We start from the raw sequence: 17,527 nt of genomic DNA on the forward strand, positions 1-17,527 counted from the left end.
AAACCAGTGGAAGAGAGTACTGAATCAGAGAACCAATAGGCATTGTTTACACAGGTTATAGCAGACTTTGAAATGGATGAGAGGAAATTCCAGCATCACTCACATTAACAATCCCTGTTCCAAACTGAGGTGTACATTCCATTCAAATCTCCCACAGTATTCTATAAAGGAAAACGTAACACCACCGCCACCAGGAGATCTGTCTACTTGTCTATCTGCAAAGACAATACAAACAATTTATTTTTTACCTAACTACTGTATATATGCAACAAATACTTGGTCTACATTGTGTCATAAATGTCAGAAGTTCTATATATATTTGGATAAAACAAAATGTAGAAGACTTTGGAGTTTTATGTATCAAGCTGTGAAAGGTGTGGAGTAGTGGACCAGTGGAGAAGTTGTCCATAGCAACCAATCAGCTTTGAAGTAGCAGTCTATAAAATAATAAGTAGGAGCTGATTGGTTGCTATGGGCAACTTCTCCACTGGTCCACTTCTTTATGCTTTTCACTGCTTGTTACATAAACCCCTTTGTGTCTGCAGTTAAATTGTATTAAAAAGTGTCACGGTGCATGTTTATTTATGATAAAATACATTGAAATTACAATTTGTGTATGAATTTTAAGAAGACAATTCCATATATTTTACATATTTGCTTATGTTTTCTATTTCTTTCCAGTATTTTTGATTATTATGATTGATTTTTTGAAAAACACATTTACCTTAGAAAATAAGAGTACTATGTCAACATTTGTCAAGCTCACAATGCACTTGTTTACCTATATGGTTTCCGCTGGGAGTTGAGATTTCTTCTAAGGGAAGAAATAGACTGGCAGGAAATTTAAGTTTCTTAGCTTCCTGAAATGTTCTACATCCAAAATCCGGATTGGCAACAAGTATTAGCATTGTGCAGTAAGCTACAGAATTCCATAAGCATATGTTCAGCCAAAGTGATATTTAATTATAGCAACATGTAATAAAAACATTTGACATATAAATGATTATATTTCTCAATAAAAACAGTTAATTTCATTGGAAATTAATATTTTAATATGTAATACCGGTTAATGCTGCAAGGAAATATGAAAATTGTCATTTATTTCCTAATATAGTCATTGTCTTATCATTTTGAAGATCTGACCATCCTTTTATTCACACATTTCATTTGGTTCTAGGCAAACCCTTTACATGAGAAATAGTACTGTCTCACATAATGAAGATGTTTATTACAAAGCCTTTGAATGGGGTTACATTATTAATACTTTATTGTTTTATTTAATTCTATATCAAATATATTTGTACTCGAGTATATATTTATTTTAAAACATTAATCATTTATCATAAATTAAGATTATTAACTATCCCCTTGACCACCAAGTGTATATGTTTTAGGACCTCCTAACAGCAGTGTGGTTATGCTTTTAGGGTTCTTTGTCACTTTTGAAGAAAGTAAGAATCAGGAAATGGAGCGGAAGTCAGAGATAGAAGGAAACATTGTCACGCTACTGGAACACGCAAGCAGGGTAAGTCCTTGCCATTTGCACGGATATCCTTTGTTATGTAGAATGGTCCAAGTATCCCTGGACTCATGTCCTTACTATAACAAGAGGTGTCTGCATTTTGGAGCCAGACACTTTTTTTTTTTTTTTTTTTAAGTAGAAATGATTATATATTTTATTTTATTTTTTTGCTTTTATAATTTGTCCTAAATATTCTTCTGTACTGTATGTATTTCTTTCTGATGCTTCATTGATATCGACACACTTTCCATTTTGTACAGAATATTATTCGAATGAAACAAATCTCTTCTGTTACCTCTCAAGAACTTAAGATTATGCAAGAAGACCTTAATTTTAAAGAAACTGAAATGCACAAATCACAGAGCACGGCAAAGAATTTGACATCTGGTAAGTAATGTACTTTCGTTGCCCCAGTGGAGTTTACAGTATATATTCCCTATCACCTGTACATACACCTAGGGTTTATTGTGGCCCAAAGCAAATTCACTTACCAGTATGTTTTTTCTTTTTTTGCTTTGTTTTTATTTGGATTATGGGTAGAAATCTGAGTATCCGGAGGAAACCCATGCAAACATGGAGAGAAAATAAAAACTCAACACAGATATGACCCCAGTGCTGGGAGACAGAAAAGCTAACTATTGTGCAATCATGCTGCCCAATTTGAACTTGATTTTATATTGTAGCTCAGGCTACTAAACTGTTGAAACATCTGAAACATTCTGGATAATGGATATCTATATCAGCCTGTACCAAATTGTTTTCATTGTTAAGAGTCAGGACCAAAAATTAGCAGCTATTTTGTAACAATTTGCACTATGGAATTTTTTAACGTGATGTGCCAATATATGTAGGCGTATAATATTGATACTAATTGACAGAATTATATATATATATATATATATATATATATATATATATATATATATATATATATATATTATAGCCACACATTTTACTTTCTTGCTCCCAATTCACATTTGTACACAAATAACAGGCTTTGCCCACTTAACACAAATATTAACTTTTGTTCTTTATATAATGCTAACTAGGCCTTTACATATATAATGCTAACTAGGCCTTTACATATATAACGGTAACTAGGCACATATTTGCCTTTTTCACACATTCTGTGCTGCCTTCCAACATTTTGCTAGCCCCTCTTTGATACCGTCAGACTGTCGGGTAAATTTACTAAGATGGGAGTTCTATTTAAGAAGTGATGGTGCCCATTGCAACCAATCAGGTTCTACTTCTCATTTATCTAGCACATTCTAGAAGATAATACCCGGAATCTGATTGGTTGCTATGGGCAACATCACTTCTTAATAGAACTCCCATCTTAGTAAATTTACCCCTCAGACTGTGTCCTTTTTACATAGATTATTCTCCCCTACATATTGTCCAGTTTGTGCCCATCTGGATACATGCAAGTGGCTGGCTCCTGCAAATCATTTCCAGTGACCATATAAAACTGGCAGCAATTACCAGCTTCCAGACACAGCGTTGTGACGCGCTATGCTGTTAATTTAGCCAAAGCCGTGCTACAGTATTTTTCCAAATCCCTGTAACCCTAGTTCCACTGTTGTACTTTGGAGCTATTATAATCGTCGGGAACCAGATCTGATTACTTCCGGCAAATGCACTAAGGAGTGGGCTCTCTTTCAGCTGACTTCCTATGCGTAAGGAAGTCTATTTCATTGCTGCAACTTTGTTGTCCTCTTCATTACTGGTACTGTGTGTTTTAATTTCAGAAAACGAGAGGGAAAGGATCTGTAGGTACAGTATTTGTAAATTAAGGATCGATTTTCTCTGCTGTGAAGGATGGCCACTTTAAACCAATTGGTTTTCTAAATAATTCTACAGCAGGCAGCTATTTCAGTAAGGTTACTAAGCAAAATGACAGATTTCAATCTGAATACTTAGTCCAAAATTAAAATCATGAAATATAATTCAAATTTCTTTTAATAGCTTGTCTGGTAAAAGATAACAATTTAAAAAACATCAGTGGGGCTGCCCTAGTAAAAGGAAACTGCCCAGAGTAAACAATTGCGCTAATGCCATTGTTTCTCAGATATTTTTCTGGGGTCAAGAAGTTTGGTCTGAAGCTGGATTGCTTTGTACAAACCTTCTGCCACTTCACTGCATATCTAAAGGAACTGGCCTGTATCCTCTTCCTGACTACAGTTATTATTTTTTATTGTGTTACGGCAATTTCTTTGCTACTACTGTTAGATTAAGATAAATTACATATAATGTACACATGTATTATAAAGTTGATTGTCTCAGTCAAATGAGAATCATTTAATTATTATTTATATTAATGAATGAAAACAACAATGCTATGAGATGGTCAGCATAGCGTGTTGTACACTGCTCATGTATGACTGATCATGCTATGGGAGACACTGGAGCCTGGGGTATAGAACCTCCTTTTCAATGTCAGCACTTTAAATAATTTCATATATAATATGCTCCTCCCTGTTATGCTTCCCCATTCTGCAGGGAACTCAGGAGCTGATTCAGACCCTCTCGCTAGGATGCGTTCGCTCGTAGCTGCCGATGGCTCGCATTGGGCGCATGCGTATGCATCGCAGTGCGCGTGCGTGAACCAGTGCGAGATATCGGGAAGTGTGTGCTCACCGCGCATAGACTGCATTGTAACATGAGTGACAGGAGAGGTCGTTTGAGGGTGGTTACGGGGCAGGCCACTAGAAACAGGGGGTGGAGGTGCGAACGCAGGCGTGCCTGAGCGTCTCAACGCCGTTTCAGAGGCATGCATAATTAACAAGCAGTGTCATAGTACGCGTCACTTGGTTGTATTTTACACTGTAGTGCTCGCAGTAGGGTATAGTCAACCTCAAGCGCTGCGTTCGCTTCCGATGGTACCCGATGTACCGTTGGTTGCATACACCTCCTGGAGATAACGTGCGCAAGCGGGCATCTTAAGACAGGCTGGTGGGCTTCTGCATACACAGGTCGATCGCACGCCAAGACATAGTGGGCGTGCTTATGCCTTGCTGTGCAATCGCCTGCCTTGCCGTCATTTGGACGAATTTGCATACGCATCGGGCGAGCGAACGCATCTAGCGTGAGGGTCTGACTCAGCTCCTCAGTTAATTTTCTTTTCTTTCGTTTTTACAATGATCACAGAACAGCATTTTTTTTTTTTTTGGAGGGTGCATCAGTGATCTGGATATTACATTTTTGTTTTCTCCAATTTATCGCTAGTTTATTTGTATTGACCTTTGAATTGAAAACATGGAGCATACAAGCTCGCTGGGCTACCTCTAAAATGGAGTGTCATGTATAGTACAACATCTTGGGTGTAGCCTTCACTGCTACTTCAAGTAGTGACCAGGTGCTTGTGCTGCCTTCCACTGGGAAGCAACTAGGTAACTGCCTTCTCCTTCTTGACACTGGAGAGGAGCCACAGTCTGCTTACGGTACAGCCCGTTGTCTCCTAGGCTACAGATCCTGGGCTTCACTTATGAGAACAATTGCAGCACTTAGTAGGCTCTTCTCAAGGATGGTGACTGCTGACTTGTTGGGGTGTGGTGGATGGGCAGACCCCAAGCAGCTTAAATTACACGTCCCACTGACTGATTTCAATTGTTTTCTTAAAATCAGTCTAAATCAGACATGGCCTCTTTGGTTCCTGCTCTCCTCTGTGTACCCAACTGAAGAGATGTACTTTATTTATGCCTGCTGATACCTGATTTACTTTTTCTTATTGTGCCTTATGCACGGCATGCCAGCTTAAGCCTACAGAAGTCAGAACAAATCTTAGAAGGTTTGCCGTTATTTAGACCAAGATCAAAATTATCAACTTTAGCGGAATATATCTGGGTGGTATCTGCATCTGGGGAGCACAGCTCTGGATGCTGTTCAAATTTTGGGCCAGAATTTCAGCATCAGTGGCCTAAGTTTTCCAAACTCTCTTGCTCAAGGCTTGGGAGGCTGACTCATAATCAAAGGAGACTCTGAGTCTTTCCTTTTTTCAGGTTATGTATAATTTGGCCGTGAGTCTGACTAGCTTAACCAAACGAAGAGCGGATGCAGAGGTATCCCGCCACTGGATATTCACTTCCTCTCTCTCCTCCCTTCATAAGCTGCTGGGTAGAAATATTTAACACATTTCCTGCCTCGGCACCTCAGCAGAGAGAAGCACGGGCTCCTGTTTCCCTGTATACAGATATGGCCACATACAGTCAGGTGCATAAATATTGGGACATTGATAGAAATTTCATATTTTGGCCTCTATTCACCACCACAATGGCTTTGAAATGAAACAAACAAGATGTGCTTTAACTGCAGACTTTCAGATTTACTTTGAGGGTAATTACATCCAAATCAGGTGAACGGTGTAGGAATTACAACGGTTTCTATATGTGCCTCCCACTTTTTAAGGGGCCAAAAGTAATGGGACTATCAACTCAAAAGCTATTTCATGGACAGGTGTGGGCTATCCTTCGTTATTTCATTATCAATTAAGCAGGTAAAAAGTCTGGAGTTGATTCTAGGTATGACATTTGCATTTGGAAACGGTTGCTGTCGACTCTCAATATGAGATCCAAAGAGCTGTCGCTATCAGTGAAGGAAGCCATCATTAGGCTGAAAAATCAAAACAAACCCATCAGAGAGATAGCAAAAACATTAGGTGTGGCCAAATCAACTGTTTGGAACATTCTTAAAAAGAAAGAAAGCATCGGAGAGCTCAGCAGCACCAAAAGACCCGGAAGACCACGGAAAACAACTGTGGTGAATGACAGAAGAATTATTTCCCTGGTGAAGAAAAACCTCTTCACAACAGTTGGCAAATCAAGAACACTCTCCAGGAGGTAGGTGTATATGTGTCAAAGTCAACAATCAAGAGAAGACTTCACAAGAGTGAATATAGAGGGTTCACCACAAGATGTAAACCATTGGTGAGCCTCAAAAACAGAAAGACCAGATTAGAGTTTGCCAAACAACATCTAAAAAAGCCATTACAGTTCTGGAACAACATCCTATGGACAGATGAGACAAAGATCAACTTGTACCAGAGTGATGGGAAGAGAAGAGTATGGAGAAGGAAAGGAACTGCTCATGATCCAAAACATACCACCTCATCAGTGAAGCATGGTGGTGGTAGTGTCATGGCGTGGGCATGTATGGCTGCCAATGGAACAGGTTCCCTTGTATTTATTGATGATGTGACTGCTGACAAAAGCAGCAGAATGAATTCTGAAGTGTTTTGGGCAATATTATATGCTCATATTCAGTCAAATGCCTTAGAAGTCTTTGGACGGCGCTTCACAGTGCAGATGGACAATGACCCGAAGCATACTGCAAAAGCAACCAAAGAGTTTTTAAGGCTAAAAAGTGGAATGTTATGCAGTGGCCAAGTCAGTCCCCTGACCTGAATCCGATTGAGCATGCATTTCACTTGATGAAGACAAAACTGAAGGAAAAATGCCCCAAGAACAAGCAGGAACTGAAGACATTTGCAGTAGAGGCCTGGCAGAGCATCACCAGGGATGAAACCCAGCGTCTGGTGATGTCTATGCGTTCTAGACTTCAGGCTGTAATTGTCTGCAAAGGATTTGCAACAAAGTATTAAAAAGTGAAAGTAAGATTAAGGATTGTTTAGTTTGTCCCATTACTTTTGGCCCCTTAAAAAGTGGGAGGCACATATAGAAACCGTTGTAATTCCTACACTGTTCACATGATTTGGATGTACTTACCCTCAAATTAAATCTGAAAGTCTGCAGTTAAGGCACATCTTGTTTGTTTCATTTCAAATCCATTGTGGTGGTGATAAGAGGCCAAAATATGAAAATTCTGTCAATGTCCCAATATTTATGCACCTGACTGTACATCTATCCTCTGTGCGCTCCAAGGTGCGTTACACATGTCTGCATACCCCTACTTATTAATTTATTTGTGGAGCTTTAACATTCAGTGCACTACCCCTTAATGGCACACATCAGTTTGATAACTTTTGTGTGTAAGGACATTCTTGGAATTGCATTAGCATGTCTTCCAAGAGCAAAGTACCCAGGGAGGTGGGGCGCTCCTGTGTTGCGTAACTGTAGGACCTGTGCACAGGTCCTACAAGTTCAGGACCTTGATGGTGTCTGCGTCCGGTATTTCACAGCTACGCAGCAGGAGGTCTCTTCGGCCACAGCTTTCAGTTAGGAACCGGCATGGGCTTCCGCACTTTCACAGGTAATGTCACGGTTAGTTAATCAGATTGCAACTCCCAGGCCCACTCCCCCTACTAGTCTGCCTACAGGCACGGGCAGGCTTGCAACTCCCAGGCAGAGGCAAGGCTACCAGCGTTCTACCTGCTCATGGATATTCGCAGACGTCTACCATGGAACCACCGTGGATTTAGTCTTTCACTCAGTCAGTGCAGGGGTTGGCGCAGATGTCAGCATCTTTCCAGTAGTGGCTAGACAAGGACCACCCATCCAAGCGCCAGCCTACCAGGCAAGATAGTTCTACACCCCTGTCTGGTTATGACTCAGACGCGGAGGTATACTCAGATCATGAGGATAATATTTCTATTACCTCGTATGTTGAGACCTCCTCTATCCCGGAAGACACCCTACCACTGGTGGATGTGGAGGCAGCTAAATCTGCACTTTTGATCAAGGATTTAGAGCAGACCCATAAGTCTGGCACCCCTGTATCTAATTAAATCAGAAGTAGGTAGCCGCTGAGTTTTCGCTCCTTTCGACCGTAATGGTTTTTTTTAAGGGCTCCAAGTCCAGAGGTAAACAGACGCCCTGCCATCAAGCCAGCTGACAAACCTGCTGCATGACTGGCTGGGCCTCCACGTGGGAGGCTGACTTCTGCTTTTCTCCAATGCATGGATGGCGACCACGATGGACGCCTGGGTCACGGGTGTAGTTTCCCAATGCTATGACCTAACTTTTTGGGAGCATCCTCCTGTCAATACTTTTCAACAGACCTTCCAGTCAATCCAGGAAAAGCAGGAGCACTGTGGAAGTCTATCCGCTCCCTTATGGCTTCCAAGGTCATTATCCCAGTTCCCTCTTCTCAGAGAGGCACAAGCTTTTGTACCAACCTCTTCCTGATTCAGAAGCCGGACAGCATGTTCAGACCCATTCTCCACCTGAAGTCACTCAACAGGTAACTTGGTGTTCTGAAGTTCCATATGGAGTCATTTCACTGCTTCATTCTGGCTCTGGATCCAGGGGACTTCATGGCATCATATTCCCATCTGGGTCATCAGCGATTTCTCAGGTTTTGGTACGGGAGGAACACTTCCAGTTTCAGGCACTGCCATTTCGGCTTTCCACAGCTCCTTGTGTTTTCACACAAGTCATGGTGGCCATGGCAGCACATCTTCAATTCAGAGGAGTCCAAATCCTGCCTTATCTGGACGACCTACTTCTCCAGGCCAAATCACTGGATGTCCTCAGGAATCACATCCATCACTGAACTTCCTTCAGTTTCATGGGTGGATCGACAACTGGCAAAAATCAACCTTGACTTTCAGGGTCCAGTGAGTGTTCCTTCACATGGACAAGTTTCAGTCCTTACAGAACAAAATTTGCTAATTTTTAGGTCACCTTCGAGTGTCAATACACTGCAGTCAATACAATGCAGATCGTGGGCTATCTAGCCTCCAACTTCGACATGGTGGAGTATGTGTAGCTTCACTCCCGTCCTCTGCAGATGGAGATTCTGACCCGGTGGAACGAGTCCCATCTGCAGCTCAGGTTACAGATGATCAATCTCTTTTGAGAGGTACATCACTCCCTCTTGTGGTGGCTTCACCAATCCCACCTGGACAATGGCTGCCCCTTTTGAATCCAGGACTGGGTCCTGCTCACCACCGACGCAAGCCTTCAGGGGTAGGGGCGATGACTTGTCATCAGACTGTTCAAGGTCGGTGGACGGTTCAGGAGAGCAGGCTACCAATAAATATTCTGGAGCTCCGAGCGGTCTACAGAGCTCTCTGCCTAGCTCTGCCACTCCTCCAGCTTTGACCGGTCCAGGTTCAGTCCGACAACGTGACATCTGTCGCCTACACAAACCATCAGGGTCGCGGTGCCATGAATAAGGTGGGTTGCATTCTTCAGAGGGTAGAGCATCATCTTTCAGCTTTGTCGGTAGTCTACATTCTCAGGGTCCAAAATTGGGTGGAGGACTTCCTAAGCCATCATGGTGTTCACTCGAGAGAGTGGACCCTACACAAAGACGTCTTTCAGCTCCTAGTCCTCCACTGGGTCTTGACGAACATCAACATGATGGCATCTCGGCACAACCACAAGCTGCCATGGTACTGCTTGCGCACCTGGGATCCCGGAGCTCTCCTGGATGCCCTAACCATTTAGGGCATCCAGGAGAGGTTACAGAGGCATCCACAAAATGGTGGATGCCCTAACCATTTTGTGGACTTTCCCCCTCATGTACATCTTCCCTCCAATCTCACTGATTCTGCGGGCCCTCTGTAAGATGAAGTTGGAGGGTGGCACAGTGATCCTAATGGCTCTAGATTGACCATGACAGGCTTGGTACACTGATCTTCTAGGCCTCTCCATTGACACTCCGCTGTGTCTTCGTCTGCAGCTCGATTTTCTATCTCGCGGCCCGTGTTTCCATCTGGATCCGGCCCGTCGTGCTTTGACGGGGTGGCTCTTGAGACATCCATCCTTAGAGCTAAAGGGTCCTTGCGGTCAGTCATCCATACCATACTTAATGCCTGGAAGCCATCTTCTGTCAGGATTTATTACTGGATTTGGGGGACTTACTTTAGCTGGTATTCTGCTCGCGGCTTCAACCCCAGATAGCGCTGGCTCTCGTGAGTCCTGTCTATCTTGCAGGCCAGTCTGGATTTGGGCCAGACTGTTCTTTGGACACAATTGGGCTATGTCCCTAAGGTTTCCAGATTTCACATCAACCAGCAGATCATGGTCCTGTCTTTCCAAGTACCAGATTCTTAACCGGAGGAGGCCTCCGTGGCTGTTGTGAGGACCCTCCGGATTTATGTAGACAGGACAAGGGATAAGTCGGATTCTCGCTTTGTTCTGTATGACTTTCACAAGCGGGGCTTGACAACTACTATGCAGATTCTGGTGAGATGGCTCCGGTTGACTATTTGCCAACTTATTTTGTGGCGGACCTTCCTACCCCTGCCGAGGTGATGGCTCATTCCACCCAGCCAGTGGGAACTTCTTGGGCAGCTAGACGTGGTGCCTTTTACGGAGCAGTTTTTGTAAAGCAGCCACATGGGCTTCTGCCCATACATTCATCAAATTCTATTCCTTCGTCTCAGCAGATGCGGCCTTTGGGTCGAAGGGTTCTCAGTGCAGTTCAGGAGCATCCCCTCCCTTCGGGGGACAGCTTTGGGACATCCCAGTGTTACCCATATGTTCCCTATGGCTGAGGAAGAAAAGGAGATTTATGTTCTGACCTGTTAATCCTTTTCTTCGAATCCATAGGGAACACAGGGTGCCCACCCTGACGTACCTGGCTTGCAGGGGTATTCGGTTCCCCTTTTCACTTCCACTGTGTATTTTTAACGGAGTGTGTGCCAGTCTTTTTTTTCCTTCCTCTCGCTCCTTGCCTTGGGCTTGTTACGTTACCTGGATACCTGTGGCTGAGGGCGGAATAAAAGGAAGAGGGAGCCTTGGCTGCTGGGAAAGAAAATGTAACAGTTTGGTGCCCAGACTCTAGCTTACCTATACCCAGTGTTATCCCTATGTTCCCTATGGATTCAAAGAAAAAGATTTAACCAGTAAGAACATAAATCTCCTTTTTTTTTCCTGGTCTTACATGTGCCAAGACTGATTTGGTCCCTTTGCATTGCCTATAAAGAAAGAGGTCAGGGGTCAAGACAGAATATAGACTACCAATGCAGCCTATTTTGAGTGGAAAGAATGTACAGCATGCAGACTGTTTGTTTGAAAACTTGAATGTCGACTACTTAGTGGAACAAACTAGTTTCTCTCTATGTCATCCCCCATGGAGAACCAACATAGAGAGAAACTGGTTTGTTCCACTAAGAAGTCGACAGTCAAGTTTTCAAACAAACTGTATGCTAGACATTCTTTCCACCCAATATAGGCTGTATTGGTAACTCATTTGCTACTTTACCAGGATCATTCGTTCAGTTCCACTTCAGAGAACTGTGTGTGGGGGTGTTATGTATAGGGGATGATGCATCATTGTTCTCCTCTGAACACCACCACAATGTTTCTTTACTACAAGTCTCCTTTTTCGTATTACAATTTTTTAAACATCAAGTCCCCAAGCTACAGTATATTTGTGAACATTCTTACATTACTATCATCATCCAGCATAAAAATACATGAAAATGTTTAGAAGAGTTGCTGTTGATTTGGCTTTAATTATGCCTATGTAGACAATGTTACAGAAGAAAGGTTTTATTTATTGAGTTGTATATGCGTGTTCTGAAAAAGTGCCTATATTTCTCAGAGAGCCAGCGTTTACAGCAAGATCTCCAGAAAGTGGAGCAGCTAGAATCCAAGATAAACAGCGAGCTGACATCCCTGAAGGAGAAAATCCAGCAAATGTCTGACGGATTAATAACATACAGCGATTTGGATGCCCTCAAAGCCTCTGCAGAAGAAAAGAAAAAGGTACCTGTGAGATACTGTTTGCTTTTATCCAGATTTGGAGATATGGGAGTAAGGGGATGTAGTCAGGAAGCCGGCGGTCGAAATGCGACCGATGGCTTCCCGACTGTGAAATCCCGGCATGGGACTAATGATAGGCGTCTAAATACTGACGCCTATCATCAGCCCCACGCCAAACTGCCGATGCCCGGCATACCGAATTTAGGTAAGCCGGGCGTCGGGACTTGTTAGCTGCATTAAGTTTAGGGACTCTCGGGGGGACTGAGGGTTAGGATTAGGCTAGGGGGAGGGGGGGTTAGGGTCAGGCACCCCTGGGGGGAGGCTAGGGTTAGGCACTCCCCCGGGAGGTTTAGGGAGCAGGGAGGGGGGGATAGGTTTAGGCACCCCTTGGGGGAGGTTAGGATTAGGCACTAGGGGGGGAGGTTAGGGTTAGGCACCCCTAAGGGAGGGTTAGGGGGGGAGAGGTGAGGGTTAGGATACTTACCAGGTGCCGTCAGGATCTTTATCCGCTGGGCTTAGGTCCGGTGGTATGTCATACCGATTCCTGGAGTAAGGGGTAATGTAACTTAACTGTGTTGTATTTACACTGTCAATAAAAACTGTGTTAGATAGCTAGATAGATGGTCCGTTTATGCTATCTATAATAAATTAATATGATTAGTAATTGTGCATTTGCTCAATCCTGGGCCCGGAGTAAGGAAGAATCCTTCCCAGGAGAGAGCATAGCACATTAAGAAAGTACTGCATTTAGTGGACTTTGCAAAATAGGGTAATTATTTTTTTTTTGCTAGCTAAATGTAGTGAACAAAAAATGGAAGCCCTGGGTATATTTTGGACATCAATCGTATTGAAAGCAAGGGCTTCCACACATGTTAAATAATGCATTCATTAAGCGTATAATATCCCTTGAGTTTGAAAGCATTGGTTATAGTTGGAGCACATTTATTAGGTGCTTCAGTGGCTATGAAGCCCATTTTACAAATATTTCATGAGCTATGATGTCAGTATGGAACACTGAGTGCAAAACCTCGCCGGAAATAGGGAACAGTAGATGGAAGTACAGTCTCCAGGATCATGCCAATCAATTGATTGCAAATATGAACCTGTGGCACAAGCAGCCAGTTTAGGCAGAAACAGTCTGACAAGAACTCCCGATATTAGGATATTATTGTCACACATGGAAATGCACATTTGTCATTATATATTTTACTTATTTATATAGCAACAGCATAAACCGTTGCGCTTTGCGTTCAGTGATACAAAGAGCAGGGGCAATAGACTAACAAGCAATGGAGGAAGGTGACATTAGTCCTTTTTTTTTTTTTTTTTTACTATATTTCTGACAAACATGAAAGACTGTTTTGGTGCACGTTTTCCATGGTTTAGTTGCAGGCATTCCTCCGCAGTATATACTAAAGTCAAAACCGCTGTAAAATCACTACCACTAAACACCTCTTTTTTACACATGAAGAACAGAAATCACCAAATTTTCTAAAACTGAGGAGGCTGTGTCTGGCGAGAGAGCACACACAGCATGCTGTGGGCCTGATTCAGAGTTGCACACTATGCCGATATTCACAATGGTTTCCCTTCTGCTCATGTGTCGGAGTCGCACAGCGAATGCATCCAATTGTTACCGCATGGAGACAAAGACCAGATTTGGATACAGGGTCTGTGGATTTCAGCGAGCGTTCCTGGGAGGTAACAGGGGGTGGCTAAGCAGACATGGGGATGTTATTGTAAGTCTCTAAAACAGGAAGCCATGGTCAGATGGAGGAACTGCACCTGCCCATGCCCATAAATTTTAATGGTGCGTCTTGAGATGCCCTGAGATAGAAATGCACCATCGCCAGACGCTACAAGTAACTTTACCATAGATGCGGCTGCGGCAAAAGACATATACGCTCCTGCATGTGATTTCTGAATCAGGCCCGGTGTGCGCTATCTGGCTAATTAGAAGATGTGGAATCACAATACACTTATAATGAGGGCAATTATTATGATTAAGGAGGCAAATAATTCTTTTAATGTTTAATTTTATTAAGAGAGCAATATTATTATATTGAAGGGGAAATATTATTTAATTGTTAATTGGAGTAAAAAAATGTTTTAATGACAGAGTTAACATTTATTATTTTATGGCGCTAGACTAGGAGAATACTACTGCATTAATGCCTTATTATTTTCCTAGCCTAGCGCTTTCCAGCATGAAAACTTTCACCAACTATGACAGACCGCAACACCCTAATATATTTTACTGTGAGAGGCTTATTGCATACAAATGAGATAGGCTGGGGGAATTTAGGAGGTTATACAAGGGCATGGAATAAAGGCAAAATCAAAGACGTTAATCTCTTCATCAGCAATTCTTTATGAAACCCAGGAAAGTCTATACATTTATATCTTATTTCAATAAAGTAATGTGAAAGAAAAATAATAAAATAGTGTGTCTATAATACTTTTTATCATCAGACACTCCAGGAAGATAAAATAATATTAACCAAACGCACCGACACCTTTAAGAAAACACTAACTCAGCTGAATCAGGAGAATGAAAAACTGAAATCCCAGCTGAAGGACAATGAGACCCACACTCAGGTAACCTGATGTACAGTATAAGCATATAAAGTAACTGGAGATTGCAAGCTTGGCATATGGATTCCATCGCAGGGTTGCCAAACTTCAATAAATGTACTAACAGTAAAATATGTCATATTTTCAACAATCATTAAGTAACAAGATCCTGAAATTTTGTAAAAGATGTTGCTTCTATAGTACTTTAAGGACACATTTTGAAGCAGCCTACTAATGTGTCTATAATATGCTATCCATTTACATTTTTATTACATTTTTAATAATATATATATATAATAATATTTTGGCAACCCCACCTTATGATAGCTAGCCTGATATGTTATGTTATTTCATACTAACAATTTTGACTTGTTTTGTTTCATTTTCACAGCTCACAAATCTGGAGAGAAAGTGGCAGCAGTACGAGCAGAATAACTTTGTAATGAAAGAATGTATCCTTTGCTATGTACAAATAAAGTAGCTGTGATTAGTAACAGTTATCCTACCTCCACAATGGATAATTTCCTAACTCCGTAGTAAATCAAAGAGATTAAGTGTCCTCCTAGTTTTTTGGCCAGAAATGAGAAATTCTCCTTCTTCCACTGGGGGACATAGGATAGGAAGCTCTGAGGTGAGTAGAGTGGGGAGCCTGGGCACTTAAACAATTGGTGCTGAAACGCAGGCTTCTACCCCCTGAAAACCCTGCTGGGTGTTTACTCTAATGGCTGTATTATACAGCCAGAGCTCTATTTGGCAGTATTGCTCCAGGTCCAAAGAAGGTATGGTATAGTGTGAGCCTTGCTTAAGTCTACTTTGTGGAGGGGCGGTGCTCTTATAAATCCTGATCACCTAAAACCTTATATTGTCCTACAGACCAACATTTCTAAAAATAGCTTGTATGAACTTTTTATTAATGCAACATGATGTATAGGTACACATTATAAGAAAGGTAAACGGTTTGTAGCAAAACAGCTCATATGTCGCAATTATATGGTGGTACAAGTGACAGGCCAAGGAATTTTCCAGTAGTTCAACTCTGGCTTAATTCCTCAAGTGCTAAACCTCAATTGCTCTGGCTGTCATCCTGTTTGGATAACCTGCGTGGAGCTCAGGGGCAGCAGTGTGTGGTTTTCTTTTATCATGCATGCTGACTGACTGATCAATGCTCTGTTTAGCCATTTAACTGACAATTTTTTTTCCCCTGGCAAAACCGGTCAGAAAATGTCAGTTTTTATTTATTTTTTCATTTAATAATATAAAGTATTTTTAAATATTTCCAGCAGAGATGTTAGCGATCAGAGACCATCGCATCACCGCAGGGGAGTCAGAGGAGATCTGTTCTGCACATGTGCAGAATGGATCTCCTCTTCAAACACCAGGGGACACAGCGGGGCGGCGAGGTCGCATGTGATGCAACCTTATCAGCTGAAGCACTGAGGTCACATCACCACGCCAGTTACAGTAAGTGGTTAAAAATGTAATGTAAAATGGTAAGTATATTTCTCTGGGGGGGAAGGTGGGGGGAGTATATTGTTTTCATCAACACTAAGGTTAAATCCACAGCAGCTGGAGGTCCGCATTTTGAATACCCCTGGCCTACAGTCTACAGTGCAATTTGTTTTTAAATGTAATCTAATTTGCAACCATGTACTTGTACCATCTTTGGAGCGAAGTCTTTTAAAAACATGCACAGTACTTACATGAATAGTTGCATTTTTGTATATTTTACCTTGACTTCTCTGTGCAGTCATAGATACAAAGAGCCAGGAGAGTGATTACAGACAAGTGATGAAGAATGTGACTAAACAATTAGCAGAGTATAATAAAACTCTTACAGATGCATTACAGAGCTCCAGGAACTGAACCGTTCAGTTCTTCCTTTCTGCAAACCAGCAAGTTCAGCTCATTGACTCATTGGCTACCTGATCACTATCTTGTTATTTGTAAATGTAATATTTAAAGCTTAGAAATTACATTTTATAATGTGTTTATGAAAGATTACACAAATCATTTTTTAAGAAGTACTAATTATTGTTTGTAATGTTAATTGTTGATAATGTTGAAAAATAAAATTGTTTATTTAGATTTTTGTAAACAACATTTAGTTTTGCTGTATTATTCTCAATTATTGTATGTTGTATACGTTAAATTAGGGAAGCCAATCCCAGGATCCCGGATGTTTTTGAGTCCCAAAAATACTCTGAATTATAATCATTAAAACCCGGGTATTACGGGATTCAAAAAACACTGTGGATTGTGCCAGCGGCAGTCAAATAGTACTTCTCGGTTCCGGTCGCATTATCCGGTCCATTCTGGCCCTCCCAGCTGTCTGTAGAATCGATGGAGTCCCCTGATGCAGTCACTCTGTCATTGATAGGCAGGGAGCGCATCCTCACTGTACTGCGTGCTCCCAGCAAATCAGCAGCTGCATCACTGGAGTCCAGCTCTTCTACTACAGCTGAGCCAGGGAGAGAATTGGACAAAGTGCCTACCCGACAAGTGAAGCCCCTTCTGACCACTGCTGTGTGACTTAGGTAAGTGAAACGGGAGGAGGGAAATGGATGCAGGAAGGGAGGGGGGAGGAAAGGAAGGAAAACGGGAGGGTGGGAACGGAGGATATTTTTTTTTGAGAATTCAATCCCGGGATTGAGATTGTTTCATTCCTGATTTCTGGGATTACAAAAATGGGAAGGGATTATCTTCTCTACTTTAAATCATTGGGTGATCAGCTCTTCAATACTCCATGATGGCCATTACAATGGGTCTCTGCCATTCTCTCTTAGGTCTAGATGGACTAGATAAAAATGTCCCCAGAGTT

At 42.0% G+C, this 17,527-nt stretch overlaps 1 protein-coding gene across 1 annotated transcript in view; it reads left to right on the forward strand.

Moving 5' to 3' along the window:
• IFT74 (intraflagellar transport 74) overlaps nt 1–16,807 on the forward strand; it is a 112,433-nt gene extending 95,626 nt beyond the window's left edge. Inside the window, exons 15-20 of the mRNA XM_088472650.1 lie at nt 1,428–1,525; nt 1,783–1,909; nt 11,975–12,138; nt 14,608–14,733; nt 15,101–15,161; nt 16,457–16,807. Of these exons, the coding sequence (XP_088328776.1) occupies nt 1,428–1,525; nt 1,783–1,909; nt 11,975–12,138; nt 14,608–14,733; nt 15,101–15,161; nt 16,457–16,572 (692 nt within the window). The 3' untranslated portion in view covers nt 16,573–16,807. The remainder of the gene's footprint in view (nt 1–1,427; nt 1,526–1,782; nt 1,910–11,974; nt 12,139–14,607; nt 14,734–15,100; nt 15,162–16,456) is intronic.
• Nucleotides 16,808–17,527: the final 720 nt, after the last annotated feature.

Source organism: Taudactylus pleione, unplaced genomic scaffold (genome assembly GCF_031769625.1).
Source record: "Taudactylus pleione unplaced genomic scaffold, aTauple2 ptg000127l, whole genome shotgun sequence".
Taxonomy (NCBI): Eukaryota; Metazoa; Chordata; class Amphibia; order Anura; family Myobatrachidae; genus Taudactylus; species Taudactylus pleione.